At 51.1% G+C, this 26957-nt stretch overlaps 1 protein-coding gene across 2 annotated transcripts in view; it reads left to right on the forward strand.

Annotated features, from left to right (window-relative positions):
• Positions 1 to 26687, forward strand: part of Itpkb (inositol-trisphosphate 3-kinase B) — a 101322-nt gene extending 74635 nt beyond the window's left edge. For both annotated transcript variants that reach the window (XM_076832229.1, XM_076832230.1), the window contains exons 3-8: positions 10797 to 10896; positions 12218 to 12431; positions 17235 to 17439; positions 19796 to 19897; positions 21603 to 21674; positions 23352 to 26687. In XM_076832229.1, the coding sequence (XP_076688344.1) occupies positions 10797 to 10896; positions 12218 to 12431; positions 17235 to 17439; positions 19796 to 19897; positions 21603 to 21674; positions 23352 to 23567 (909 nt within the window). In that variant the 3' untranslated portion in view covers positions 23568 to 26687. The remainder of the gene's footprint in view (positions 1 to 10796; positions 10897 to 12217; positions 12432 to 17234; positions 17440 to 19795; positions 19898 to 21602; positions 21675 to 23351) is intronic.
• The last annotated feature ends 270 nt before the right edge of the window (positions 26688 to 26957 follow it).

Raw genomic sequence — 26957 nt, forward strand, 5'->3', positions numbered from 1 at the left:
AGCTTGGGGATACACCAAAGGGTTAGGACAGATTCCCAGTCCTCCAGGAGCATTCCCACCATTGACAGGCATGACGTGTGGCACATAAGAATCACTTGCACTCAAGGGTAGAGCTGTGGGGAGGATCCCAGGAATGCTGTGGGGCTGGAACACCCCAAAAGAGGCTTCACCGACAAGGCAGGGCAAGTTTGCAAATTCCAGAGGGATCTGTGAAAGGAGAGGTGGGATGTAGATGCACAGAAAGGAGACGGGAGATTGGGCAGGCAGGGCAGAGCACACTGCAGAGCAGGGACCTGGAGGTGGACAGATGTGGGACAAAAAGATGGCCTCCTCTGCTGGATCTCAGAGGGTACCTGAGAAGATGAGGGTGCCTAGTGAGTGCAGGGAGGTATCTGAGGTTGGTCCTGTGGCCCTGGTGGAATCCTGCTTCTTCCTGCTCCTACGTATTCAGGGAACTCAAATGAGACTCTACACGGGCAGCCCTGTCCTTGCCTCCTGGGTCTAAGACAGCCTCCTGGGACGATGATGGAGGAGGGAGAGTGACCAGGTGGAAGGACCCTCAAGGTGCCAGTTTGGGTGCTACCCATGGTCTAGAAACTGAACTGTGAGTTGTAACAGGAAGAAAATAACTAATCAGGAGGGAACAGCTGGGCAGACACTTAGGATTTTCCTGGATGCTACCAGAATATGCTGCTAGGAGTGAACTGAGCCAGGAGGTGGCCCTCAGTAAGAGTTAGCAGGGGCTTGAACATTGCATCCAGAGCTTCCACCTCCTGCTTGACCAGTTCCACACACCGCACACCCCAAGTATGGTGGCCCTAATGGTTTGCTAGGAGTGGAGAAGACAGAACACTCACCCCAAGAGGACACAAAGCCAGTACATGCCTCTCATGCCTGTGGTGACCAGGGCATCCTGGCCTGCAGGGGTTGATCTGATACCCACCATCCTTGTTTTCCTGCCCCAGACCAGCACTGATTTTTAAAGGAGGTATAGAATGAACATCCCTAATCCAAAAATCTCAAATCCGAAATTCTCTAAAATGGAAAAACTTTTGAACACCTAGGTGATGCCACAAATGAAAACTCCACACCTGACTTCACATGGCATTCAAAGTCAAAACACAGGTGCACAAAAATTTGTATAAAATTACCTTCAGGCTGTATGTACAAGGTATATATGAAACAGAAGTGAATTTCATGTTTAGACTTGGATCCCATCCCCAAGAGATCTCATTATATGTTTGCATATTTTCCAAAATCTGAAACTCCTGGTCCCAAGCATTTTAGAAAACTATGCTCAACCTGTACAAGCCCAGCTGCAGCTTGTGGCGTAATTCCCTCCTACACTGGTGGGGCTGAAAGGAAGAGGTGAGAAGAGGTTCCAGCTGGGTGGGCAGCTCTGGAGAAGCTCTGGGCCACCTGGATGTGGGAACATGGTGAGAGGGCTGGGTCAGGGAGGGAATAAAATAAAACACAGACTAAAGTCTTCTTCACACAGCATTTTTGCAGTTGGTTTTCAGGGGATTCTTGTTTGCTAATGGGGGAAGGCAGTTAGTCTTAAATCTAGATTTTATTTTTAGCTGGAGCTACCTGCCCTGCCAAGTCCCTGGGCTTTATTTTTCCAATCTTTGGTGTCTTGGTTTGAAAGGCCTGGCCTTCCTCCTCTCAGCTCAGGGCTCCTTTTTGGCAGAGCAAGTTGTGCATTGGGCTGCCTCCAGGTTTCTGCCCAGGGCCCAGGAGGGAGCTGTTGAGCCCAGGGCCCTACCTGCCTGGGCTCGCACCCTGCGTCACTGCAGGCTCTGCCAGGGGAGAGCACAAAGAACAAAGTTGGCCGCTGCAGCCTGGGAGAAGCAGCAGGCCTTTCCCTTGTGAAAGCCACACTGATCACTAGGGAAACCCTAACTGCTTTTTTAGAAAGACCAAAAGAAGAAGAAGGAAGAAAAAAGCATTTTTTTTCCAAACATGGAAAACTCAATGACTTTCACTTAGACTTTTGCAAGAGCAGAACAGGAGCTTTGACATGGAACGGACCCTCCCTCCTCTGCTTTTAGTGCATTGTCAAATGTGCCTTTCCTAAAGCCTGTGTCCGCCAGGACCTTCTGGGAACAGACTTGGAAGAGGGGAGGGCAGGTCTTTATTCAGGCCTCCCCCATCTGAAAGGTCACTCTTGTGACAAAGCACTTGCTGTTTATGTGTGATTTTGTTTTATTTTATTTATTTATTGGTACTACAGATTGAGCCAAGGGGTGCTCTACCCCTGAGCTGCATCTCCAGCCCTTTTTATTTTTATTTGGAGGCAGAGTCTCAATAAGTGTTGGAGGCTGACCTCGAACTTTCAATCTTCCTGCCTCAGCCTCCCAAGTCCTGGGATTATAGGTGTGTTGTGTGACACTATTTTATAAATGGAGTAGAGACAGGTAGACTGAGAAACAGGAGAAACATCAGGGGCCCAGTATTCTGTTTGCTGAAGCAAAAATCCTCAAAATTAAATGGCATAAAACTTGGAAGCTGTGTGACCTGAGGCAAGTTACTTAATGTCTCTGAATGTGTTTCATAATTAACAAAATGGAAATAATGCTATCAGTGTTATAAGGTGTCCATAAGATGTTACCACAATACCCAGAAATGCATTAGGCATTTAAATGTGACTTCTTTGCATGTGCAGACTCAGATCCCCGTGCATACACACACAGCAAAGACTTACCCTAGCTGTGTTGTTTTCGGAGTCACAGAATACAGAGATTATTTCCCTTTTCTGATATTTGACAGATTTCCCCATCATCTCTTTTACTATAAGTAGATGGAAATTCTTTCTTTATAATTATCTAAAAATAGAAGTTAGCAGAGTTATCAAACTATTTAAATAAAAAGGGAAGTGCTGGAGGAAAAAGTAGCAAATTGGAGGAATGAGTCAGTTGGGACAGGGGCTAAAAATGGTCATAATCCCCCCTTATAAAATGAAATTGAAAACTCTGACTATTGACCCTAAGAACACTGCTCTTTAGTGGTGCTTAGCAGTGTTCTGAACACCTGAAATGGGTGGTTTGGGAATTCATTCTCTCTCCTTTTTGCAACTTCTTTGACCTTCTGAACCAGAAACTGATATCGACATAGCTGGGCTCACACCAGCTCAGATTCTCCTGGAGTCATAGATTCAGAGGGCTAAAGCCACCCTGTGAGAGTTCTGGAGCTGCTTCTCATTGGAGAGGAAGCTTTTAATCAATTAATCACATAGTTAGCTTATCTGATTGCCACCTGGCAATATGGTCTCCTGGAAGGGCCCCACTGGACTCTTGCCAGTTCACTGTGCCTTGGAGGAAAAAGTATTGCATTAAAAATAATAAATTACACAGAAGTCAAAAACAAAGTGAACAGAAAATTATAAAGGAAGAATTTCCATATACTTACAGTAAAAGAGATGATGGGGAAATCTGTCAAATATTGAAAAGGGAAATAATCTGACTCCAAAAACAACATAGCTAGGGTAACTCTTTGCTCTGTGTGTATGCATGAGGATCTGAGTCTGCACATGCAAAGAAGTCACATTTAAATGCCTAATGCATTGGTCTGCCCATCCACCACCACATGCAGAGCACCTGTGTATGGTTACTGCCTCCTTGAGTTCTCTCTGTATGGATGCCCAGTTTAAAGATGAGGATGCTCGAGTCTGGGCCCAGCCACAGAGGGAGTTGGTAGAGCAGAGATTCATTCTAACCCCCAAACTGGAATTGTGCTCTGCTTTATCATGCCGCCTTCTAGAAATGAGTTCTAGGACTATGGGCTGCCTTTTTAGCTCAGAGGCAGAGGATTTTGGACAGAATCTGCTGGAGGGAGAGAGGGGTCCTAGTTTACAGGGTGGTGAACCAGCCGTGGGCCCATCAAAGCTGGCCAGAAGGGTAACTGGAGGAGGGGCAGCCTGCCTCAGGGTAGACACTGTCTTCAGGAGGCCTGCTGCAGCTGTTGGGAGAAGAATGACAGGGACTCTGGTAAGAAATAGAGCAAAGCCCACACCTGCCTGGAAATGTAATGCTCTCCAGGTGCCTCTGATCAGGTTCCCAGAGGGTTGGGTTTGATCTCCCTCCTCCTAGCTGGTTAAGATTTGGCTCAACCTCTAGGCCTGGCTGGGTAATGGCGTCACTCAGAAACCCAGAAGTGGATCAGGCATAGTGGCGCATGCCTATAATCCCAGCAGCTCAGGAGTCTGAGGCAGGATGATCACAAGTTCAAGGCCAGCAGCAGCAATTTAATGAGACTGTAAAAAAATGAAAAGTGGCTGGGGATGTGGCTGAGTGGTTGAGCAGTCCTGGGTTCAATCCTTGGTAGTAAAAACAAAACCCAGAACTGGGATGGAGCTGTATTGAGGGCGAGTTGGAAAAACCCAGAAAGTAAAGTTAAATCAGAGAGAAAGTTTTCTGAGCTGAGTTTTTAAATACACACAGGGAGGGCTGGGGATGTAGGTCAGAGATAGAGTGCTTGCTAGCATGTGCTTGCTAACATGTCCTAGATTTAATTCCCCAGTAACACATGCATGTGCACACACGTGCAATAGCTTATAAGTACTCACAGGGTTAGCTAAATCCTGTGCAATCTGCAGCCACTCTTGTAAAAATCCTTAATGGCAACACCTTTAGGAGTCTGAGGCTAGGGTGGAAAGGGGTGTATGGAACCAGAAGTTAGTTGCCTGCAAAACCTCACAGGCCTGAAAGAGTTCAAGTTTAGTGGACTGCAGATATTTCCAAGTGTGGATAGGGGATGGGACCCACTGGGGCTGCTAATCATCTTTTAGTCCTCACAACAGAGAAGTGTGCACCCCTAACCTTCCTGCCCGCCCCCCCCCACACACACATTGCATTGAGAATTATCATGTTGTTTGGAGGGGCAGGAAGTAGCTAGGAGATAGAAGCAGAACCCGGGGGCATGTGGGTCCAACTGAGGATAAGAGAGTGCTGGCCCTGAGTGGTTAGTCCTTCTGAGGGGGCACTGGAGGGGTGTCCACTGAGTGGCTCAGACATACCCCAGCAGCCCAGGAATAAGAACATGCAGGAGATGAATGAGTCGGAAAGCTGAGGACTTGCCACCCTCCTCATCTCCCCTGCTAGGTTTTTTCAGGAGGCTGCTCTGAGCCCCACAAGGAGATCGGAAGGCACCTAGCCTTGAGCTCTCCCCCTTCCCCCAGCATTGAGGAGCTTCTGATCACTGTCAAAGTACACAAGTCAGGACACTGAGACATGAAGACCCAGGGTCACCTGCCACCACCAAACAATGGGACCATTTTTTTTCAAAGCGCCCCCCACACCCCCTTGGGAGGCAGGACAGCATCCTGGGCATGCTTGAGAGCAGTGCAGAAGGCCTGTCAAAGGGCCCACACATGGTTAACACCCTGCCCTTCCCATCCGGACACTCTTGTTACATTTTGGACAAGGGGTCCTTCATACTCATTTTGGGCTGGACCTGAATATCACGTGGCTGATCCTGATAATGGCTAAAGCACACATAAGTGGATGGCTCGAGGTCCTTTCTTCCCCACAGCCCGTGGTTTTGGGTCCTTGCTTCCCCTCCCTCGCTTCCTGCTCCCCACCATTTCTCTTTTGCCTGTGTTATGGAAGACAAAGGCCAGATGTGGAGGTTATGCCAGGTGGCCTTCTTATTTGTTTAAGACAGTGTTTCCCTGTAGCACAACTGGGGATGCCTGACTGGGAGAATCAGCTAGAGGATGGCATATCCCCAGGGACCACGAACCTCATTGGGAGGTTTGGAATTTGGTCTGCAGAGCCACGTGGAATTGGAGACCCTGTCTAGACTTCCTCCCTTGGGCTCGGCCTGGGCTAGGGCAGTCCCACTGGAGGTTAGATTATTTCTACCCTGGGTTCTTAAGGGCTCTGGGCAATTCTGAGCCTAGGGCCAGAGGTAAAATGGAGAAAATGCTCCCCTATCAATTATCTGGTTGTTGTGAAGGTCAGAACAAGGTCATGTGCCCCTGGCCCAGTGCCTTTCACATAGCCAGACCTTGGCAAATGACAGTAGTTACAGGTGCACACACCAGACCCTGTGCTGGCTGTGGGGTTGGAGGATTCGTCTGGGAGTCTATGGAAATGAGCTCTTTTATCTCCCAGTGAGATGACAGAGCTATGCCAGCCAGCAGTGAGTCCCTCTGCACTGCAATGCTCAGCAGACTTGGGAAGACCACCCATTTACTCATTGGGTAGGTAGATCCCAGAACTGCATGCCAGCCAGCAACATGACCCAGTAGATCTGGTCAGTCAGCTAGCTAATGGCCTCAGATTCACATTAGGAGGACCCTGCAGCCCAGTGTGCCAGTGGGGACTGGGCATGCCAATGGAGCTGTTGGGGCACTCTGGGAAGGGTCCTCGGAGGATGCCCCCGAAGGTTGGGAGGTGATGGAGGAGCCAAGCCAGTGAAATCAGTAGGTACCCAGGTACTCTTTGCCAGACCACCACGTTGGAGGCATTTGAAGGTCGCTTTGATGTTGCTGGTTGCTCAGCTTCAGAAACCAGAAGCCTGGGTCTATAATCTGGTTTCGGACTAGAAAACCATGGAGTCTGCTGTTGAGAATCTACCCTGGAGGAGGGCCAGGACTGACAGCACTACGTTCCCCTGGATGAGATTCCTCCAGGTTGTCTGGCTGCCTTACTTCTTGCCTCGCCACCTGTCTTAGCCAGGGGAAGAGGCCCGAAATCCATTTCTGAGGACTGTGGCTTCCTTCAGCAGCACAGGGCTTGGAGGCAAGACCGTCTGCCTAACCTGCCCTCACCCACTACCTGGAAAGCAGCTTCTACCAGAAGTAGGTCTGACTTCTGAGCTGGATGCTGTGGTCTCAGGACCATCAGAAGGGAATGATCCTGTCATGTCCTCTCATCCTTTTATTTTTCTCCGCCCCTCAGAGCTAGGGCAGGAGGGTATGTTTCACCCTGCAGCCTTCCTCTCCCTACCCTGGCCCTGGATCTGGAAAGAACTTTTTCTGCTTAATGCTTGGCAGCAACTTGGCCACTGCTTGGGTGCTGCTATTTAACAGCCGCCCCCCACACCCCCCTGGGAAAACCCCTGCATGCTGCTGCCAGGAAGAGGGCAGGAGTCTCGAGGGCAGAGGCATGGCATTCCTCGCCAGTGGAATATTCCACAGTCCTTGTCCAGGCAGAGCAGCCTTGGGATGGCCGGACTCTTGAGAATTTCTGCCCATTCATATGGTGAAGAACTATTTCCAAATGGAGGGAGGAGGTATGGGAAAAGGGAAATCAATTGGAAGGCTGCCCCGCCTCCTCAGAGCTCAGGAGTATTGGGAGGCCCTTGAACACGCTGACCTTGACAGGGGCTCCCCACCCTGGAGTACCCCTGTTCTGTTTTGGACCGCTGGTCTTTAGCCTTGGAAGAAATATTGGGGAAGGAGAGGTTTCACAGCTTCCAGTGCCTCTGCTGAGCCCATGTCCTGCTTTCTTGTCCAGCATGGTTCCCTCGAGCCTCCTGGGGTCACAGGCTCACTATGCCTGGTGTCCTTATGGGACTGCAGGAAGCTTCTTACCAACAGCATGGGTCTGAACCAGTCGGAGGCTCTGTTGTCTTTATTCTCCAGTTCCTATGACAATACCTCTGTTTAGCCCAGAATGATTGTTTCCAGGGTATCTTCAGAGACCCCTTTGTCCCTTCCTTGAACACAGAGACCTAAAGGCTTCTCCACAAATACCCCTGAGCCCATGCAGTCTTCTAATAGCTCTATCTCCTGGGAGAAAACGGTCTATGCATTACTCCCATTTAATAGACAAGAAAAGGGTCAGGGACTTGTTCAAGGGCCATCAGTGAGGAAGGCCAGGGTCCTAACTGCGGGGTCCTGGCTGCCTTCCCATACCCATCCCTCTCTCTTGAGTCCCAGTTTCTCCATGGGGCATCTACAACTTCCTCCCCTGCTTGTGCTCCCTTCACTTTCCAGCCTCTGTGCCTGCTTGATCTGGCGCCAACTGCTTCAGGTCTGTCCTGCTGGAGTTGTCTCCTTCTGTCTCTTGAGTCTGTCCCCAAATTACCTGTGACCCCATGAGGACTCCCCACACAAGATCTCCTTTTCTGGTAGTCATCTTTGTTTTGCCTTGTTGCATGAGGGAGATCATTTTCCAGGGTCCTTAGCATGTCCATCAGTCCCAGGAGCCTGGTGGACCAGCTTTCTAGAGGAATCAGAGGCCCTGAGAAGGGCCGTGAAGGAAGGTTGTGGAGTTTAGCTATTCCTTGCTGGAGAAGGGCCTGGGATAGGGAGCACCCACGTGGGACCACATCGTCCTCTTCCTCCTTGCAGCCCACAGCCTGTCAGACCCTTGTCCTCTGCTGCAGGGATGTGCCCAGCAGGTGGTGAGGGCCTGTGCATTTTTCCTTTGGACCTACCTTAATGGCCTCAGAGAGCGCTGACTGAGCTCCTGCTTGGTTCTCCTTGTGTAATTCTGCCCCTCCATTGTTGCCCTCACCCATTGTCTCCTGATTGTTTATGCAGCCTTCTGGGAGCTTAGATAAGAAGTGCTGCAGCCTTCCCAGCCTTCTTTGGCCATCTCCATCAGAACCATCTAGGAAAAACATCCTTGTCAGCAGAGGCCTGCCCTTTGTCACATGGCCTTGCACTGTGCTGCCCTCACTTAAGAACCCAGTCAGTCTTGGTGGCAGGGTGGAAGTTTCTGGGAAGGGGACGGAAGTTACCAGGTTGAGTGGGAAAGACTTCCTCTCCTTCAACAGATTTTCACTTGAAAACTTGATGACAGAGCAGCGATGACCGAGCAGTTTCACCAAAGAGAAACGCAAAGGAGGCTGATTTCACCTTGAGATTCCTCAGCCTCCACTTCCTCCACGGGTGCTTTTGGGGACTGGGAAAGGAGAGGTCCCCCCGACCCATCATCTCCCTCTTCTGCACAGTTCCTTGTTTTTCCCAGCTCAGAGCCTTGCTTGTTGTGACTTTTGCTCTCTGATTTGGCTGGTCAGGGACCCATTTTCTCAGGACCTTGAAATGCTTCCTATTACAGGTTCTTTCCCTCCCTTTTGAGCTGGAGTGTTTGTGGGGACATTTGATCCATTCTTTTTAAAGTTAACATAAGGATTGTTTCCCCTGCTGAGGACATATTTCTTTCTGGAGGGAAAGGTATTTTTTTGTAAGCTATTTTTTGGAGCTATATAGATGAGGTTAATTTATTTATTTGTTCTTTTTAAATATACATGAAAGTATACATACATACTTGGAGTATAACTTATTCTAATTAGGATCTCATTCTTGTGGTTGTATGTGATATGGAGTTACTGGTCATGTATTCATATATGAGCAGAAGAAAGTTATATCTGATTCATTCTACTGTCTCTCCTGTTTCCATCCCTTCTTCCTTCCCTTTATTCCCCTTTGTCTAATCCACTGAACTTCTATGCCTGCCCCTTGTTGTGAGTCAGCATCTGCATATTAGAGAGAACATTCAACCTTTGTTTTTTTGGGATTGGTTTATGTCACTTAGCATGATAGTCTCCAGATCCATTTATTTACCAGCAAAAGTTATAAAGTCATTCTTTTGTGTGCCTGAATAATATTTCATTAGGTATATATGCCACATTTTCTTTATCCATTCATCTGTTGAAGGGTACCTAGATTGGTTCCAAGATGAGACTAATTTAAATCCCAATTTTCTCTCTTATGACTTGGAAGCTCAGGAACAAATGGAAATATTAATAACTGCCTGTATGCTTGTGGTAAAAATAAAACAAGGTGCTCAATAAACCTTAGTTCTCCTTTCTGTCCAAAGGACACCCCCTCCTCCACTGATGTTTCTGGCCATTTGACTTAAGAAACGTCCTAAGAAGAAAGTAAAGGAGAGAGCTGTGGACTTTTCACCTCCTTGGATACTGAAGTCATGGGTGGGAAGTGCTGTCCCTTTAAAGTCCTTTTAAAGTCTTTCTTCAAACCACTTGTGTCGCGACCCCTTGCCCGCAAGGAAGACGCAACTCAGGAATCTTCTTTCAGCAGTTTATTCAGGCCTTGATTTAAGTATCTTTTAGTGACTCCCTTTCTTTCTTCTTCTCCCCTCTCGAGGGCCCAAGCACAGCCTAATAAAGCCTCCCACGTACCAATCTTAAACCGCCGCGTGGGTCTTTCTTATAGGGTGGCAAGAGATAGCGTGCCAACTCTCCACAAAGGAATTTGATTTATCACAGGCCACAGTGAAAGCCGGCGCCATCTTCTAATGGCGGCCACAATTTACAACAATGGCTTACTACACACTTGTAGGCAGGAGCTACCTCTGTTGCTACCACATCTGCAAATAGAATGTGCAGTGCAACACTGCAGCTGGGTGACAGTGGCCTGCTGAAATCATCCTCAGAGGAGCATCGCACTTGGCATGAGGGAGGTCGTTTTCCAGAGTTCTGGTGCCCACTCATCCCAGAAGCCTGGTGGACCAGCTGCCTGTCTCTCACTAGACAGCAGAGGAAACCGAGGCCCTGAGAGGGACCACAAAGAAGGGCACATACTGGGGAAGGATCCGAAAAGGGGAGCACTGGATTGGGAGCACTTTGCCTTCCTCCGTCACCTATCCCTGACCCTCGTCCCTGGAGACCCCCTGAGCATCTTGCTAAGCCTATTTATAAAATGGGACAATGCCACATGTGACTGCACCATTTGGATGACACCAGGAAGGTGCTTGAAGTGTCCCAAGGGCACCTGTGCTGTGGATGTGGCACCCCTGCCTTGTGGCCCCAGTGATTTACATCCTAATCAGAAAGTTGTGGCTGTCTTTCTAATGTAGAACTTTTTGTTTGCTTGTTTCTAGAGCAAATCATGGAGAAAAATAAAAAACATGGTGCACTGGTCTCCCTTTGTCATGTCCTTCAAGAAGAAGTATCCCTGGATCCAACTGGCGGGACACGCAGGTAGACGCGACTCTCCTGGACTTGCTCTGTGTGTGGGAAGCCACCCACCAGCTGTGGGAGGGGAGGGCCTGGCCCTGAGGCTCCTGGGGATGGAAGCATCAGAACAGCTTCCTCTCCAAGAGACTTTCTCGTCTGCAAGTACAGCCACAACAGTGACAGATGTGACTTTGACACTGCCTTGCAAATGAGCATGGACAACTGACCTCTATAGAATCCATGCCACCCTGTCCCTTGCCTCCTCCCTTTCTCTGTCCTTCTCTCTGTCTCTAACATCTTCCAGTCTCTGTTTCTCTCTCAGTCTCTCTTCCAATTTTACTCAGTAAAACAGATGAAGTCGCCAGTCTTTATAGCTGGGACACCAGTGGTCACACTGGATAAAGAAACGGAGCTAACCAATTCACTGAGCTCCTGTTGTTTGCTTGCATCACTGTGGTGCTAGGGGTTACGACTTTCATGGACATGTAGTCTCTGCCCTAAAGGAGCTGGAAGCTGTGGAAGATGTGGACAGGTCACCCCACAACCACAGCTTGCCAACACCATGTGGAAGTGGCTAGGGAACCTGGCTAGAGTGTGATCTTTATTCCACCTATTAGCGACAGAAGAAGGGAACATCTGACACCAAAGTCCCCAGGATCATCTAGTCCTCTGGGGACCCTTTGGCATGCACTGTCCTCTGGGGTCATTTTAGTGGATTTAGGCTTCATTGGCTTGCAGATTCTTTTCGGGCCAGTACATGGGCTGACTTTTTTTTAAGTTCCCCATCCACATTGGCCCAACCAAAGTTAGGCACAGGGATGGACACGCTTTGTAAATACTTACCTAGAGGAGTGGCTTGGCAGGAACTCTGCCCAGGTAACCCAGACCTTAGACCTCTACTTCTCAGCTCACTGTCTCTCCCTTGTCCTGGCACTAGATCCTGTCTTCTCAGGGATTTTCCTCTACTGAGACTGGGAGACATCTTCATGTTGGAGAAGCAGGTTGACCATGAGGATAGGGACGCTAATAATAATACCATGAAGTGAAGAGATCTCTCTTGTAGCCCTGCTAACCCTCCAGTAGTGAGCACTGGTAGTCTCCATCTCAGATGAGGAGGTTGAGGTCAGGGAAGCTGGAGAGCCAGTCCAGGGTTGCATTTGGTGAGTGGGGGAGCTGGGTCTCATCCCATTCCCCTTAAAGCACTTGTCTTTAACCCCAGGCTTAACCAGTACTGCAGCATCCCAGGGAGACCTAGGTGCTGTGATGGAGGAGCTGTCCTCTGGGTGGAGAGTACCTCTGTGGGCTATATCTGGGGACCAAGGGCCTCCTCCCATTTACTCTGCAGGGAGTTTCAAGGAGGCTGCCAATGGCCGGATCCTAAAGAAGCACTGTGAGTCAGAGCAACGCTGCCTGGATCGACTGATGGCTGATGTGCTGAGGCCCTTTGTGCCTGCCTACCATGGGGACGTGGTGAAGGATGGGGAGCGTTACAACCAGATGGACGACCTGCTGGCTGACTTTGACTCTCCTTGCGTGATGGACTGCAAGATGGGCATCAGGTGGGCCAGACTCCTTGCTGCAGGAGTATTTACCCAACACCACATCTGGCCATGCAGCAGATACCTGGCAGCATTTAGGGTGTCTCAGAGATCTCATGTGTGCCAGGACAGGCCATGGGGGCTGCTTGACCAACTATAACCTCTCCCACCCCAAAGTCCACTCCCTTTATGTGTAGAAGGCATAGGGACCCTGGTTTTTTCATGACACCTCCTTCCCCACTCTGGTGAGCTGACCTGAAGCACGCACCAATAGCAGGAGCCAGAAAGAGGCCCTGGCTGGATGCCAAGCCCCCCAGGGAGGGGCAGATAAAGCTGCCCTCTGACAGGTGGGATGGCTCCTGGGTGGGGGGGTGAGGGAATACCAAGTAGGGAGGTAGGAAGATGGTGACCTCCTGTTATGCAAGCTGCAGGGGGCTCAGGAATAGAGAGGAGTAGAGAGAACTGGCTGGCAAACATGTTGGTCTGCCAAAAACCAAAACAAACAAAAATCGTGTGCCCACTGTGAGTATGACTAGGGAGGGAGCCCAGGAGCTTGAGAGGTAGGTCCCCATTGTGGATCAGCCTATAGATGGCCTCAGCCCTGAGTAGGGTGCTTCAGGGGTCTGACCTTCCCGAGACTGGGAGGGTCATTGGACTTGTGGGCATAATTGGCACACCCTGCCCTCCAGATTCCCAACCACAGGGCCCAGGCTCAGCCTGCCTTCTGTCCAAGGAGATCAGCTGGGAGAGAACCCAGGCAGGAAGAGGAGACAGGAAAAGGGGCAGGAGGAGGCAGGGCAGAGAACAGAGCAGGAGACCTGAGACCAGGGCAGTCCTGAGCCACTGGTTTGGCTGCAGGGTTTTCTTATTTCCTCTCAAACTTTGGCCATTCCAACCCAAGAACCCCCCTCATGGCTCCTTCTTCTCCTGGGAGACTGGTGTAACCCCCTGAGTCTATCAGCGCAGGAGGTGTTGAGCACCATGTGCTAACCCTGGAGAGCCTGGCCTTGGCTCCTGATGCCCAGACTGGATGCCAGACATGGGCTCCTCCATGCCACTCCCAAGAGAGGCCAAGTTCAGAGCTGAAGCCTGTGTCTGCTTTGAATGATCTACTTCTTCTATGAGGAGATTGAGAAAGAGGGGTGTGTGTGAGAGAGAGAGACAGAGACAGAGGCCAGGAGAGAAGTAGGCCAAGCCAGCCAGGTTTCTTGTTCTTTCTCCTTGCTTCTCTTGGGAGTTGTGTCCTAAAATCAGATCCTGCCAGCTGGCTGCCTGGTGCTCCCTTGCCCTTGCACCCCAGGGCAGGGACAGGGACATGGGGAAGTACAGGCCTCTTTGTTTTTTTCTACTCCGTGCCTGGTCACCCCCTACCACTATCCAAGGCCCTCAATATCTCCAGCCCACAGGGAGCTGGGCATGGGGGGGCGGGCAAAATATCCCTCTAGCTACCACATGGCTGCTCCTCTTTTCCAGAGTCTTATTTTGTCCCTGGAAGACCCTTCCCTGGCACACCAGGATGTGCTTTCTCAAGGGAGGTACAATCATTCCTTCCAACCCAAACAGCAGAGGGCTCAGCCTGCTTGCAGGGAAGGGGCTTCAAGTTGCTGCATGAACACATGGAAAATATTCTATTTAGTGTTCACTTGGTGCCCAAATAAGTGTACCCCGAGTGATGAATTTGGGGCTAGTTATTCCTGGAAGACAGAAGCCCCAGAGCTTCCTGCTGCAGCTAATTCCAGGGCCAGGCTTCTCTGTGTGCTGCTCCCTGAGAGACTGCAGGGGACAGGAGACCTATCTCCCAGCCCAGGCTGCCCCCATCCCCTGACTCGACAGCATCTCTCCCATTGCACCCTGGGTATCACCAGGGCCATCTGTCATGCCATGACAGACCTTATCTGAAGCCTGGTGCCTGCCACGGACCCAGGTTCCGTGGGATCTTCTTAGTTTGCTAGTCTAGCTACATTTGGAAAGTGGAATGTGGCCTCCCAAATACTTTGATCCAAAAACCTTGGCCTCAGAGTCTGTCCTAAGACCAACACCCATTAGTCATCCCCAGAGTATGGCTCATCCTTCCCAGAGAGAAGCTGGAGCCTGGGGCCATCTTAAACACTGGGCTTCAGAATACTAGGGACATGTTAGTGAAGTGGTAGGAAGGCCCATCAGCAAGCCCAGCTACACCATGGCAGGGCTGGAGGGCAGGAGGTGGGTGTTGCTCAGGAAGAGGCCATGCAGGTGCTGAAAGTGTCTTAAACTTGGAGCTTCTTGGGTCCTCAGTTTCACATGGGCATATGTTCAAAATGCTCTGGGGGCTTTTCTTTGTGGAGAGTTGGTAGTGTCTTCCTGTCATTTAGAACAAGGGACAGAGGGGGAAACTGGAGTTGGGTTTCCAGCACTCTGCCCTTGAAAAGCTGTGGGTGACTTTGGTCTGCTACCTGTTGGCTCCCCATGGGAGCTGCCTTCCTTCTTTTACCTAGTCTTGGGTCACTTCCTCTCCCAGAGTCCAGCCATTGGGTGAGCAGGTTTCTGCTCCTCTGTATGAGATGGAGCTCTGATCTTCCCTCTGAGGTGTAGGTGAGTGGGTGCAGGCAGACTCACCTTTCAGTGGACCCACAGTCCCACTATCCAACTGGCTACTCTACTCTTGGGGGCATCTCTGCCTAGGCTCCTTCCTCTTCTGGGGTGTGGCAACTCTGTACAGATGGAGCTGCAGGGTCCCTTTTAGGAGAAAGGTCCATGTGACCAGGGATTTAATACTACTAAAGGCTACTTCCTGTTTAAAGAGCTACTGAGAGCCCTTTGCAGAAGTGCAGCCAATCACCCACCCATCCTGCAGGCCTGTACAGGGCCCTAAGGAGCATTTGGAACCCTTGACCCAACCTGGCTGCCCCCTGTCCCAGCCACACAGTACCTACAAATTCACGGACAGCCTGTTGTCATTGACTTGGCTTTGCACGTGATGTTGTGTGTATGCATGTGTACAAGGACACATATATGTATGTACATGCTTGCACATGCATGGAAGTGCCCAACCCAAAGCTAATGACCTCCCCCTTACAGTTTTCATCATCTCTCTGAATGAGTAGGTCCAAGTTCATATATCAGAGGCCAGCGTATTATTAGGGCTTCTTCCTGCCCAGGAGGGTGTAAGCCACCCTAAAACTTAAAATCTTAAATAATTAGTGAATAACAAAACACAAATACTCAGAAATATATTTACAAAAGGCGAAGCCCTTGATAGATCTAGTCCACATGGGTTCTGGAACTGGACAAAGGAAAGATGGCTCCGGTGGTTTATTTAAGGGGGTACATCAAAGACAGGGTTAAGGTTTCAAGGGTGGAGTCTTGCTTCTTGATGTCTTGCAGTTGATTGATATCTTGGCAGGTCACATCCATCGCAGGTGCTGTGTGGGCCACAGCAATTGCATTGTCCCTGAGCAATTGACCAGAGGAAATGTCCACTGGACATTCCCAAATACCAGATGTCTCTATCTATGAGGCTTCCATGTGTGGTACCCATGGACGGCTCCTCCAAAGACTTGGGAGATTTTGTTTTCTTTATTTTCAGTGCGATATCAATTGATAAGGTGGTTTCGGAAACCTATCATCTGTAAGATGTAGATTTTCATTCATTCTGTTATGGATTCCTTACCAGCAGCCTAGAGACCCTGTGTTGGGAAGTGTTGGAACAAGGCCTGGGGGACAGACAAGAAGAGAAGAGTAGGGGACTGGGAAGGAGGGGCAGCCTCTGAGGGCAGCTCTCACCCACGCCGGGGGAAGGGGAGAACACTTCCCCGTCCTGCAACGAACACTGCTGATTTCAGCCTCTTTAAGGACCTTGGGCAGAATCTGAACCTGTTGTGGGGGGACAAGGGAACTTTAAAGGAGGATATGGGGAAGAGTGAATGACCCCCCACTCCAATTTGGAGTGGTGATGGAAGTTTGGCAATACGTTCTGGAGCAGGGAGCATGTCCCCACAGCCCAAAACCAGTGATTCAGCCTTGGGCCACTTAAGACCTGTCTATCTGCCCCTGTCACCTCCATCAGTGACCTTTGCTAGTTGATCCAGCATGAAGCAATTTAGTGGGATACATTTTCTCAGGCTTTCTGGGCTCAGGGATGTGGAGGGGTCACCAAGCAGGTCTCTGGGACAGAGCAGAGGCTAAGAAATCCAGATCTTTCCTGTGGAATATGGGTTTCTCCAACCAGCATTTTGGCCCCTTCATAGGCCACCTCTGGTCTGTCCTTTGTGCCTAGAAATATTTCCCCCTTTCAGAAAGAGCCAGAGACTTAAAGGCAGACTCAGCCTTGCAGGCTGCCTGGGAATGGGGATGTGGAGGACAGAATGAGTTCTCCAACCAACACAGGTCCTGGCTTCTGAAGCCCTCACTTTATGGGAGGGTTCCAGGCAGCCAGGGGGGCACCCCAGGGGTCCTGAGTGGACCCTGCCATCAGTCGCCTCTCCCGCCAGCATCCTAGCTAGAGGAACTGGACAGTCCACCCAGCTGCTCTGCCTCCTTCTTCCTCCTTCTGCTGGGCCCTGTGGGGGTCTCACTTGGAGCTCCTACAGCTTGCCAGGTCTTCAGGGTGGTCCTGGCATGGAGGTGCTCTGATCCAGCAAGCCCACCCCTTTCCCCTCGGATCAGTCCAAGCTGTACTTGGCTCATCCTGGATGATGAATGTGCCTCATTTCAGGGGCTGCCAGACTGACTGTGGCTCTTGGACAAGGTAGGGGCTGCTCAGAGTCTTTACTCAGGCAGCCAGAGGGGTGGCAGGTGAGCTGTGGGCCAGACCCTAGCCTTCACGCAGTCTCACCTTCCATGCAGGACATACCTGGAAGAGGAGCTCACCAAGGCCCGGAAGAAGCCCAGCCTGCGAAAGGACATGTACCAGAAGATGATCGAGGTGGACCCTGAGGCTCCAACCGAGGAGGAGAAAGCCCAGCGGGCTGTGACCAAGCCGCGGTATATGCAATGGAGGGAGACCATCAGCTCCACTGCCACCCTCGGCTTCAGGATAGAGGGCATCAAGGTGAGACCAGCAAGACATGACCCAAGGCTGCCTGGGGTGCTCAGTTCACAGTGGGGTGATGGGGGCCCCACCAGCATCCGGCTTAACATTATTAAGTAAAAGAAGGGTTACTTGAACACAAGCCCTGGGATATAGCAGTAGTCACTCGGATACCCAGCTACCTGCCACGTGACTAACAGGAGGGTAGCATATATGGCAGGGACCTCTGATGGACAAGTCCAGGCCCCTGAGTAGAAAACGATGCTGTTTCCCTCCCTCAACCCCTGCTGCTTGCAGGACAGGGTGTTCCAGCACACAGGCTCAAGGCTCCTGCCTGTTCTCAGAACCCCTTAGGGGTTGTGAGCTTTGCCTGGCTCAGGCCCAAGATGCTGCCTTCAGCCCCAGGGACAGACATTTGGAACCGTTGGCCTATTTCTCAGCCTGAGGTACAGGTGGGGTGGCTGTGTAGGGAATTTAGGCCTTGGAGTTGGGGTGGCTTCTAGCCCTGTCCAGCAGTCAGTCCTGTGAGAAATGGCCACTTAATTCAGCCCTGCCCAACACAGAGAAGCCCAGACAGGAACCAGCTAGTGAGGTGGCAGTTAGGGAACCTGGCTGGTTCATGGGCGGCAAGGAAGGGGCCCTTGGAAACCTCATCCTTCCTTCTTTCCTCTTCAGTGTCCTGAGAAGTGTCTAAGAAGACTCTTCTGTCCCTGAGCTGCTGCCCAGGCCCCTTGCTGTTAGATTTGCTAGAAAGATTCAGGGCACCTCCCTGCAAGAGGCAGGGCTGAGAGGCACTCCTTGGGGGTCTCAGGCAGACCTGAGCAGGTAGCAGTCCCCACAGGGGCTTTGGCTCTCCCCTTCTCTGTCCAGTCTGAGCCCACTTGCCTCCAGAGTCCAGCTGTGGAGTCAGGGTTGGGTGTCTTTGAGTCCTCACTCTCCAGCTGAAGGAAGCAGAGCCTCCTGTCAGCCTCTTCAGATGGCATTAAATGTGAGTTTCTGCAGTTGCCAGTGTCTCACTTGCTGCCCACGGTGGCCTGTTGGAGCTGTTTTCACCTTCCCCCAGGACAGCTGCTTTGTGTGCTCAGGGGTGAGAAAGCCCTTTGCCCCTTCCTCATCTTCTGAAACCAGCCTTCCCTCATGTTTGCAGCCTCTGACCCTCAGAGTGGATGCAAGTTACATTCTCTTCATCCCCCTCCTTTTCTTCCTCCCTTTCACTCTGCTCCCCACCCCTCTATCTGTTGAAACAGTGTGCCTCCCCTGCACCCAGCAGGATGTGCTCCTGGTCTCTGTGCAGCTGCAGGTACAGGCAAAGCCCATCAGCTGGCTCCGAGACTGGCTGACTGTGCATACTATCACCTGCACCCGCCTGCCCATGGCCAGCAGAGGAGCCCCATGGGGAAGATTCTTATTCAGGTGCCTCCACCTAGTACTCCTCCCATGCATCTTGGGAACTCCCTGAGCCCCAGCCACTGTTCTTTTAGAGACTGCCATTGTGAAGTTATAGCTATCTCCAACCTGAGGATGGACAGGCCCAAGATTGGGGCTCTTCCCAGAGCCATCTTTTCTTGGGGTGGACCAGGGAACAGAGGCAGAGAGATAAAATTAGATCTTGGCTTTCAGGGAAACTATTCAGCAGTCCTCCCAATCTGTGGGGGTATTTCAAAGCCCAAAACAAATACCTGAAACTGCATACTATATCAAGTCCCTTGTACTATGTTGTTGCCTTTACATATATGTCTGATAAAGTTTATAAATTTTGCAGTTTTAGTTGTAACAGTAAAACCTAGTACAAATTTCTTTTTCCTTCTTCACAACCTCACAGGTAGATTTGTTTTTATTTGAAATCTTTGCAACCTCAGCAAAGAAGTTACATTTTTTTTCTGTCTTTATTATGTCAAGAACTTTCACCTTTCACTTATAGGAAGGTCTTATAGTTTCTCTTTGGCATATCCAAATTTATGGCATCACTACTCTTGTGCTTTGGGGGTAATTATTAAGTAAAAGAAGGGTTACTTGATCATAAGCCCTGGGATATAGCAGTAGTCACTCGGATACCCAGCTACCTGCCACGTGACTAACAGGAGGGTAGCATATATAGCAGGGACCTTTGATGGACAAGTCCAGGTCTCTGAACAGAAAACAATGCTGTTTCCCTCCCTCAACCCCTACTGCTCTGTGATAATCACCGTGCTCCTGGTTGCACCTGCCTCCTTGTACCATACCTGAGTATTTGGTTCCCTCCATTGTCCCTAGAGCATCTTGAGAGTCAAGATGGGTCTCACCTGCTTTGTAGTTGTTGAGTGGATGAGCACAGTGTCCACCTACCTGTGGGCTCTCTGCTGACTACATCCTGGTGGGGTGTCATTCTCCTTCTCAGAAAGAAGATGGCTCGGTGAACAGGGACTTTAAGAAGACCAAAACGAGGGAGCAAGTTACTGAGGCCTTCAGAGAATTTACTAAAGGAAACCGTAACATCCTGGTGAGTCTGGGTCTTGGGATAACCATGACATCCTTGTCCAGGCCTTGCCTAAGTCAGGCCATGGCCACGGTGCCCACACAGAAAAACCAGGCCCCAACTTCTGCTTGGAAGGTGAGGAAAAAGTGATATGGCTGTTCCCAACATTCATGGGTGCACCGGGAAGCTTTGTGAAGAGTCACTCACTTGCCTTGGCCTCCCACCTCAGAGCTCCCTAAAACATTTTCCATCCCCTGTAGAGAGAGAGAGAGATCATTGTTGGATGTCTTAAGCACTTGCCATCCGGGTATTGTACTAAGTGTTCATTACATCCTCTTGTCAACCTCTGGTGCCATGGACATTCTTGTCCCTATTTTACAGAAGGGAAACTTGAGAGATCAAGGACACACAGCTAGGAAAGCATAAACTTTATAGAGTCATACCCAAGTCTGCCTGACACAGAAGCCAGGCAGCCTCTGGGACCCCTGCCCAGCACAGCCAGCAGCCTGCTGGTCCCTGCACCCCCAATGCCTTCAGGCCTAGATAGGCTTCTGTTGACTGTGAGGCTGAACGAGAAAGGTAGGCCTGTATGTCACACTGCCCTCCCCAGCAAGACCTGGCCAGCTGTCAGCCTGGGAGGTGGATATACAAGTTTATGATAAACTTATTCCTTTTACGATGGCTGCTGTAACAGCCAGAAGGCTTTGACAGATACTTTTCCCACCAGGATGTGCTGACCCTCCCAACTGAGTTGGGATGTGCTGGGCCACTGCACCCCAAGCATAAGTGCCCTATGACAGTTGGAGATCCAGGCATGGCTGGGATGTGAGCCTTGAGCCCCTCTGAGATGCACCTCTGACCAGAACCTAGGAGCTACAGAGGGAGGGGCTTCAGAGAGCTTCTTCTCCAAGAAGACAGTGTCAGCTGGGGCTGGGAAGTCTCCTTCCCTCCCTTTCCAGCCAGGGAGGCTCCCCTTGGCCCCTTGCAAGCCCCCTGGTTACAGGCGTGGGGAGTGCACTGGACTTCAGGCTCACTGGTTCCTGGGCCACCTGTTGGGGAGGATCTCAGCCCCTGAGCAATGCTGTGACAATGTATTTCATAGCAAGGGGACTCCAGAACTGTGAGCAGCCCTGCCAAGCTGTGTCACTGCTAACCCTGTGGCTGTGGAGGAATGCTGTTTGCTTGTGTGCTACAAGTTTCCTAACTGGCCCTGCAGCCCTGGTGGTGAGACCCACAGAGCGGCACTTGGGGATAACAGGGCACCCCAGAGTCAACATAGCACAACTGGAGTGGTAGGGCTCTGGAGAGAGGCTACTGGCAGAGATGTTTGTGGCTCCCCCATGTACTCTGTCTTTAAAAATCAGCATGGCAGTTTGTGTCCAGGAAGACATTATGGTCTCTTGTTGTTAGGTTCCACTTCCACACTGCTGGTGTTCCAGGACCAGCTGGCCTCTCACGTAGGAGCTCCTCAGGGGTTTCTCTGGACTATCTCTCTTCTGTGCCTCCTGCTTGTGAGACAGTGTGGGGTGGGAAAAGGTGGCAACCAAGGCCCAATCGGGGTCTCCTTCTTGGCTCAGTTTCCTTGTTGGTCGATAAAAATGTTGGAGTAAGTGACCAGGGTTAAGATCACTCCCACTTCTAATTCAGGGATTCTGAATGGGGTCAAAGGGTCTGAAAACCCACCCCCTTGCCTTCAGTGTGTAAAGCCTGACCATCTTTCTGTTCCCAGATCGCCTACCGGGACCGACTGAAGGCCATTCGAGCTACCCTTGAAGTTTCCCCCTTCTTCAAGTGCCATGAGGTAGACATTTGGCTTTGTGCTCTTGGGCAGAGAGCATGCATGCTAACAGACCCCATGGTTGCAGAAGCCTGAGAGACATGTAGGATAACTGTAGCCATAAGCAGGGCACTGAGGGTCAACCCCCTCGCTACAAGAAGGTAGCACATCTGTGTGACTGTGCTGGGCTCCATGATGACCACATAAGTTGTCCTGCCAAAGATTAGTTGTCATTGCCCCTTTCTTCTTTCTGACCCTGCTCTGAAGTATGTTCAGTTCTGGGCAGCTGTGGCAGGATGCCTGTTCCACCACCCCAGGAGTCTCAGGGCAGAAGCATTCCCAGATGCTTCCTCCCCACCAACCTAGGATCTTCAGAGGAGACCCCGACAAAAGTGGGCGGGTCTTCAGATGCCACTCAGAGCTGGTCTGGAGCTTTCCACCTGCTCCCACCTTTACAGATGTTGCTCCACAGCAGGCTGGGAACTGAGTCACCTGGGAGAGGCTTTGCAAGTCATCGGAGGTTCCCTGAAGGGGTTTATATGATCCTGACATGGAAGTCCAGGACCCCTAGCCCCATGCATGCACTCACACTGGCACATAGCGTGTGCATGCACATACAGAGCTACAGCCTTCTCAGCTCCCAGCACTCCCTGAAGTGGTTAATGTGGTAGCTGTGGGAGGGGCTGCAAAGCAGGACCCCAAGGCTCCCTGCAGGCTTGTAGCTCTTTCAGGACACAGTCCCCTAAGGGGTCTTGCATGGAGGGATTCTCAGCCTGAGCCCCACCTATGGAAAAGGTTGGGGATCCACAGTGGGAAATTGCAGACGGGGATCTTGGAGTACCTACCTGGGGGACCATCCCCAGAGGGCAGAGCACTTTCCTGCACCTTCATAAAAACCTTACCACTGGCTCTTCCCAGGGAGAGACCACAGGCCTTGCACTTGGATTGCATTCCCCACTCACCTCTCCACTGGGTACACCTATCCCCCTATGTGTGACAGCCTTGACGGGGTACCTAGACATGGGGTGGGGTACTGGGGGGTCCCCAGAGGGCTGAGCCTAGCAGGACTTCAGGCACTGAGCCACCCTGGCCTCCCTGCACTGGGTGGAAGGATCTCCATATTCCCACACTAATGCTCTGACCTTTCACAGAAGGGAAAGGGTCCTCTTGTCCCTGAAGACACTCCATGGCTGGGGCAGACTGAGGAGGCCTTGCTGGGCATGTCTGGCCAGAACCTGTGGGGGGCCATGCTGCTGGGGCAGGAGGGTGTGCACTGGCACAGGGTCCTTCCTTGGCCCCCAGGGTTGGCACCTTCCCTTTCACTAGAGCAGTCACCCATCACTCATCACATGGGGGTCTCAAGGTTGGGGGTTGGGGACTTGGCCCCCAGGTTTAGTTATGATCTAGAAATAGTGGGAAGAGTGCAGGCCAAAATTGGGGGTGGAGAAGTGTTGTCTGCCATCCCAGACTTCCCCATGCCCCTGCCCACACAAAGGCTGGTCACCATTCTCAGAATCTGGTGTCTCCTGCCCTCAGCATGGCCCACTCTTGGGCCAGCTCCACTGCCCTGCTGAGAAAAGGGGACAGAATTTCTGGCCCACACCCCTCTTAGCTTCATGCAGGCTACAGGCCTTTCCTAGGCCCCCTCAGGTGCTAGGGTGTGCCAACTGGTCCCCCTCCTCACTGCCTGTTCTCCTCCAGGTCATTGGCAGCTCACTCCTCTTCATCCACGACAAGAAAGAACAGGCCAAGGTGTGGATGATTGACTTTGGGAAAACCACGCCTCTGCCCGAAGGCCAAACCCTGAAGCACGACGTCCCCTGGCAGGAAGGGAACCGGGAGGATGGCTACCTCTCGGGGCTGAACAATCTCATCGACATCCTGACAGAAATGTCCCAGGGTTCCCCGCTCGCCTGAGGCACCCACTTCATCCCTGCCACCTCTGCCTCTTCTCTTCTCCCTCGCCTCCCTTCTCCTTCCTAATTGTTCCTCCAATCCTTCCTGGGTTCAAGCCCCAGAACTGACCCTCTTGAACTGCACTACAAGACACTTTGTAGAAGAGGAGCTAAGATGAGAGTTTCCAGTTCTTTTCCTAACTTAAGGGCTTGGAGGTGGTGTTCCCACTTCTCTTTGTAAATAGAATCACCTTCTGGACGAAAACCTCCCAAACCTAGGCTCAGTTTCCTGTACAAGTCAGTTGGGTTTAGAGTTTGGGGGGCCCTGAAATCCCTGGCTGCCAAGGGAACCCTAGGAGATGAACCTGCCTATGGGTGGCCCCCAGAAAGTGCAGGCCTAGACGGGCTACCTGTGGGAGTCTGCTGCCCCCTGGTGGCCAGTGTCATCAGCGCGGCTGCCAAGCACATTTATCTCTGCCTCACAACCAGAGCCCAGCAGCCCAGCCAGGTTCCTGGCTTCCTGGTAGTTGGGACACAGAAATCTCTGGGAAATCGCATATTGTTTGTGAGCACAGTTCCTTCCTATGAGCAGCTCCAGAGGCTTCCAGAGTTGCTGTGGTGGCCCTTCTAGGGCTACTAAATCACAACCCCCACTCTTCTGATATTGAAACCCTCCAACTTTGGGCCAGACCCAGCTGGGAACCAGGAGAAGGCTGAAGTCAATTGGCTGTGTTCTCTGACCTAGACCTTCCCAGAAGGGGGCAGGCAGGAGCTTCGTTCTTCTATCTGAAGTTGCTACCCAAGAATGCAGAGGTGACATTCTGCCAAGTTGAGCTTCCAGGGATGCTACTCTGATCACCCCAGAGCCACTGCTCAATGGCCTCACTGCCCTGCTGTGACCAGATCTAGGTGGCTGGGTAGGAGAAGTCAAGGTACAGACAGCCCCCTTGAAGTTGGGCACGAATCCTTCAGGATCTCTGGGACCCTGGCCCCATTGAGGGGAAGAAGTTGATCTCTTGTTCCTTCATGTCCCTGGTGCTAGTTGATCAACCCTATCAACATATACAGGGTCCTTTGTCCTAACAGTTACAAGGTCTGGGGGTGGATTCAGGGCAGCACCAGGCCTGAAAGAAGCAGGATTCGGGGTTACTGGCATCATTTCTAAATTTCCCCTGCTGTAAGTCTGATAGCCTGAGGGCTTAGACCTGTTTCCCCATGGAGTGTGGATGGCTTCCAGGAACATGTTGGGTACCTGGGGGTATCCCAGGCCCCTCTTCCTGGAGTCCCTGTGCTGTGTGAAGATTCATGGAGAGCCATCCTAAAGCTTCATTTTAACCGTAAAGCAAGGAAGTCTGTATTACTGAGAAGAATGTACAATTTGTATGACTTTTTAAGAACAAAACTCCTAGCTCTGTTGCCATGTGGAGCTCTACATCAGGTCCCTGGGGCTTACCACCCCCTGCTTTGCAGAGTGCAGTCAGAGGAGCCCTACTGGGTACCAGGCCACTTGGGGGACCCTGAGGGAAATCATGTGGACCAAGAACTGCTTCAGGGTTAGGTTGCCCACCCTGGCACCTCAGGGTCTGGCGGGGGGGGGGGGGGGGGAGACGCTGTTGACTTGCCCACGTGACACATATGTTTCCTCTTCCATGTTGGGTGGGTGAGTGACAGTTGGCTGGGGGTGGAGGGCGGGACACATGAGAATGTATAAGTACAGATTTTAAAAAAGGAAATCACTTAAACTTCCTGGCTCTTGTTCAAAACGGTGGTGAGCTCCTGCGTGGGCTGACTTGCTAAAGGTCACACCCCCGCCCCGGCTGAGCCTGAGCCCTTGTGACAGCACGTGATCTGGAAGGCAGGCAGCATGGGGGTGGCATTGAGTGCCACATTAAGCTCTGGAATGCCCAAGCTGCAGTCACAGGATAGAAGGGACCCTGGTGGTCTGGGTTTCAGATCTGTGGGGAACAGGACATGTTAATTCAGACACAAAAGATTCTACAGCTATGAACTGGCCAAAAGTTACCCCCATTCTATGTAAGAAAAACATTTGCTAAAGCAAATTAATGATATGAACAAAAATTGCAGGGACCAGTTTAACCTATGTAAGTGAACAAAACTTCCCAAGCACTTTAAGAAGGCACCAATTGTTTGCAAACAATGTGATAATATGCAGATGACCATTTATTCACCCGTGGAAACTCTTATGGCAATATTTTGCATTGGGTTTTGTGTGTGTGTGTGTGTGTGTGTGTGTGAGAGAGAGAGAGAGAGAGAGAGAGAGAAAGTGGTATAAGAAGGCATCTTTCTAGGCTCATCCTATTACCTAGGGTGTTTTGTCTTTGTTAGGTTTTATATTTACCAGACTAGCTCCCACACCTGCTCTGTCTCTCAAGCCATTCTCCCACTCTCTTGCTATCTGGCCCTCCCCTCTCCTCTTGGTGGAATAGATAGGTCCTGAAATAGAATTTCCCAGAACCTATTTCCTGGAGGTCCAAAAGACCCAGCCCTGGTCCTGGCAGGGACTCCTTAGATCCTGGTCATGCAGGTGCCAGGAGGTAGCGCATGGGTGAGAGGGTGCTAGGCCCTCCTGCTCTGTTCTTGTGGGCCCTAGGGGTTCTTGGCAGCAAGCACTGCTTGGAACGCTTGGAAGGTTTCCTTGACTGTCCTCCCCAGACTCACCTCTAGTGTCCTGTAAGAAGTTTTTAAGTTATATTTATTTTGTTGGTTTTATTTTTAAAATTGCACAAAACACTAAGATCGAAAGGCTGAACTCTGTTTTATCCTTCAAGCTTGGCCTTCTTTCTGAACTTCCTTTCCAACTTGGTGGGAAGAGTCCGGAAGCAGCTCTGCCCCTGCCCCCGCTCCAAGATGGACAGTTTCCCCTTTGGCTGTATTTAGCTTTGAGTTGCGTCTGGTCAACCCATGTGTATAGAGCCCGGCCCCTTTGCTCTAGGATGTTCATCCCATCAGTGCCTTTCTTCTGGAGGAGAGGACCCCTCTGTCCTGCCCAGACAGGTGCCCCTCCTCTGCACCCCTGTCCCCATGGATCTTGGGGAAATGGAACTGTTACACTCCCTGCACAGTGCCTGTCCAACAGACTGCAGACGCTCTCTACCTTCCTGAATAAAGACCTTGGAGACCAGTGCCGCCTGGGTTTCATCCTTCAGCACTCGAGCCACCCTGGAGACGCCCTTGAGTCACCATGGCTGAGGATGGGCTAAGGGTGTCTTTTACTAAGAGCCATAGCCAAGTAGGATGATGCATGGCATTTTTGGTTGAAAGGTGACACCAGCAAGCCATTGAGATAATATGATTATGTTAAGGTCTGCATTCATATGGATATTAGACCCCTGCTGTCCACCTCAACCTGCTAAGGGACTCCTAGAGAGTTCCCATTGGTTGGGGAAGTGCG

Source organism: Callospermophilus lateralis, chromosome 13 (assembly GCF_048772815.1).
Source record: "Callospermophilus lateralis isolate mCalLat2 chromosome 13, mCalLat2.hap1, whole genome shotgun sequence".
In the NCBI taxonomy this organism is placed as follows: domain Eukaryota; kingdom Metazoa; phylum Chordata; class Mammalia; order Rodentia; family Sciuridae; genus Callospermophilus; species Callospermophilus lateralis.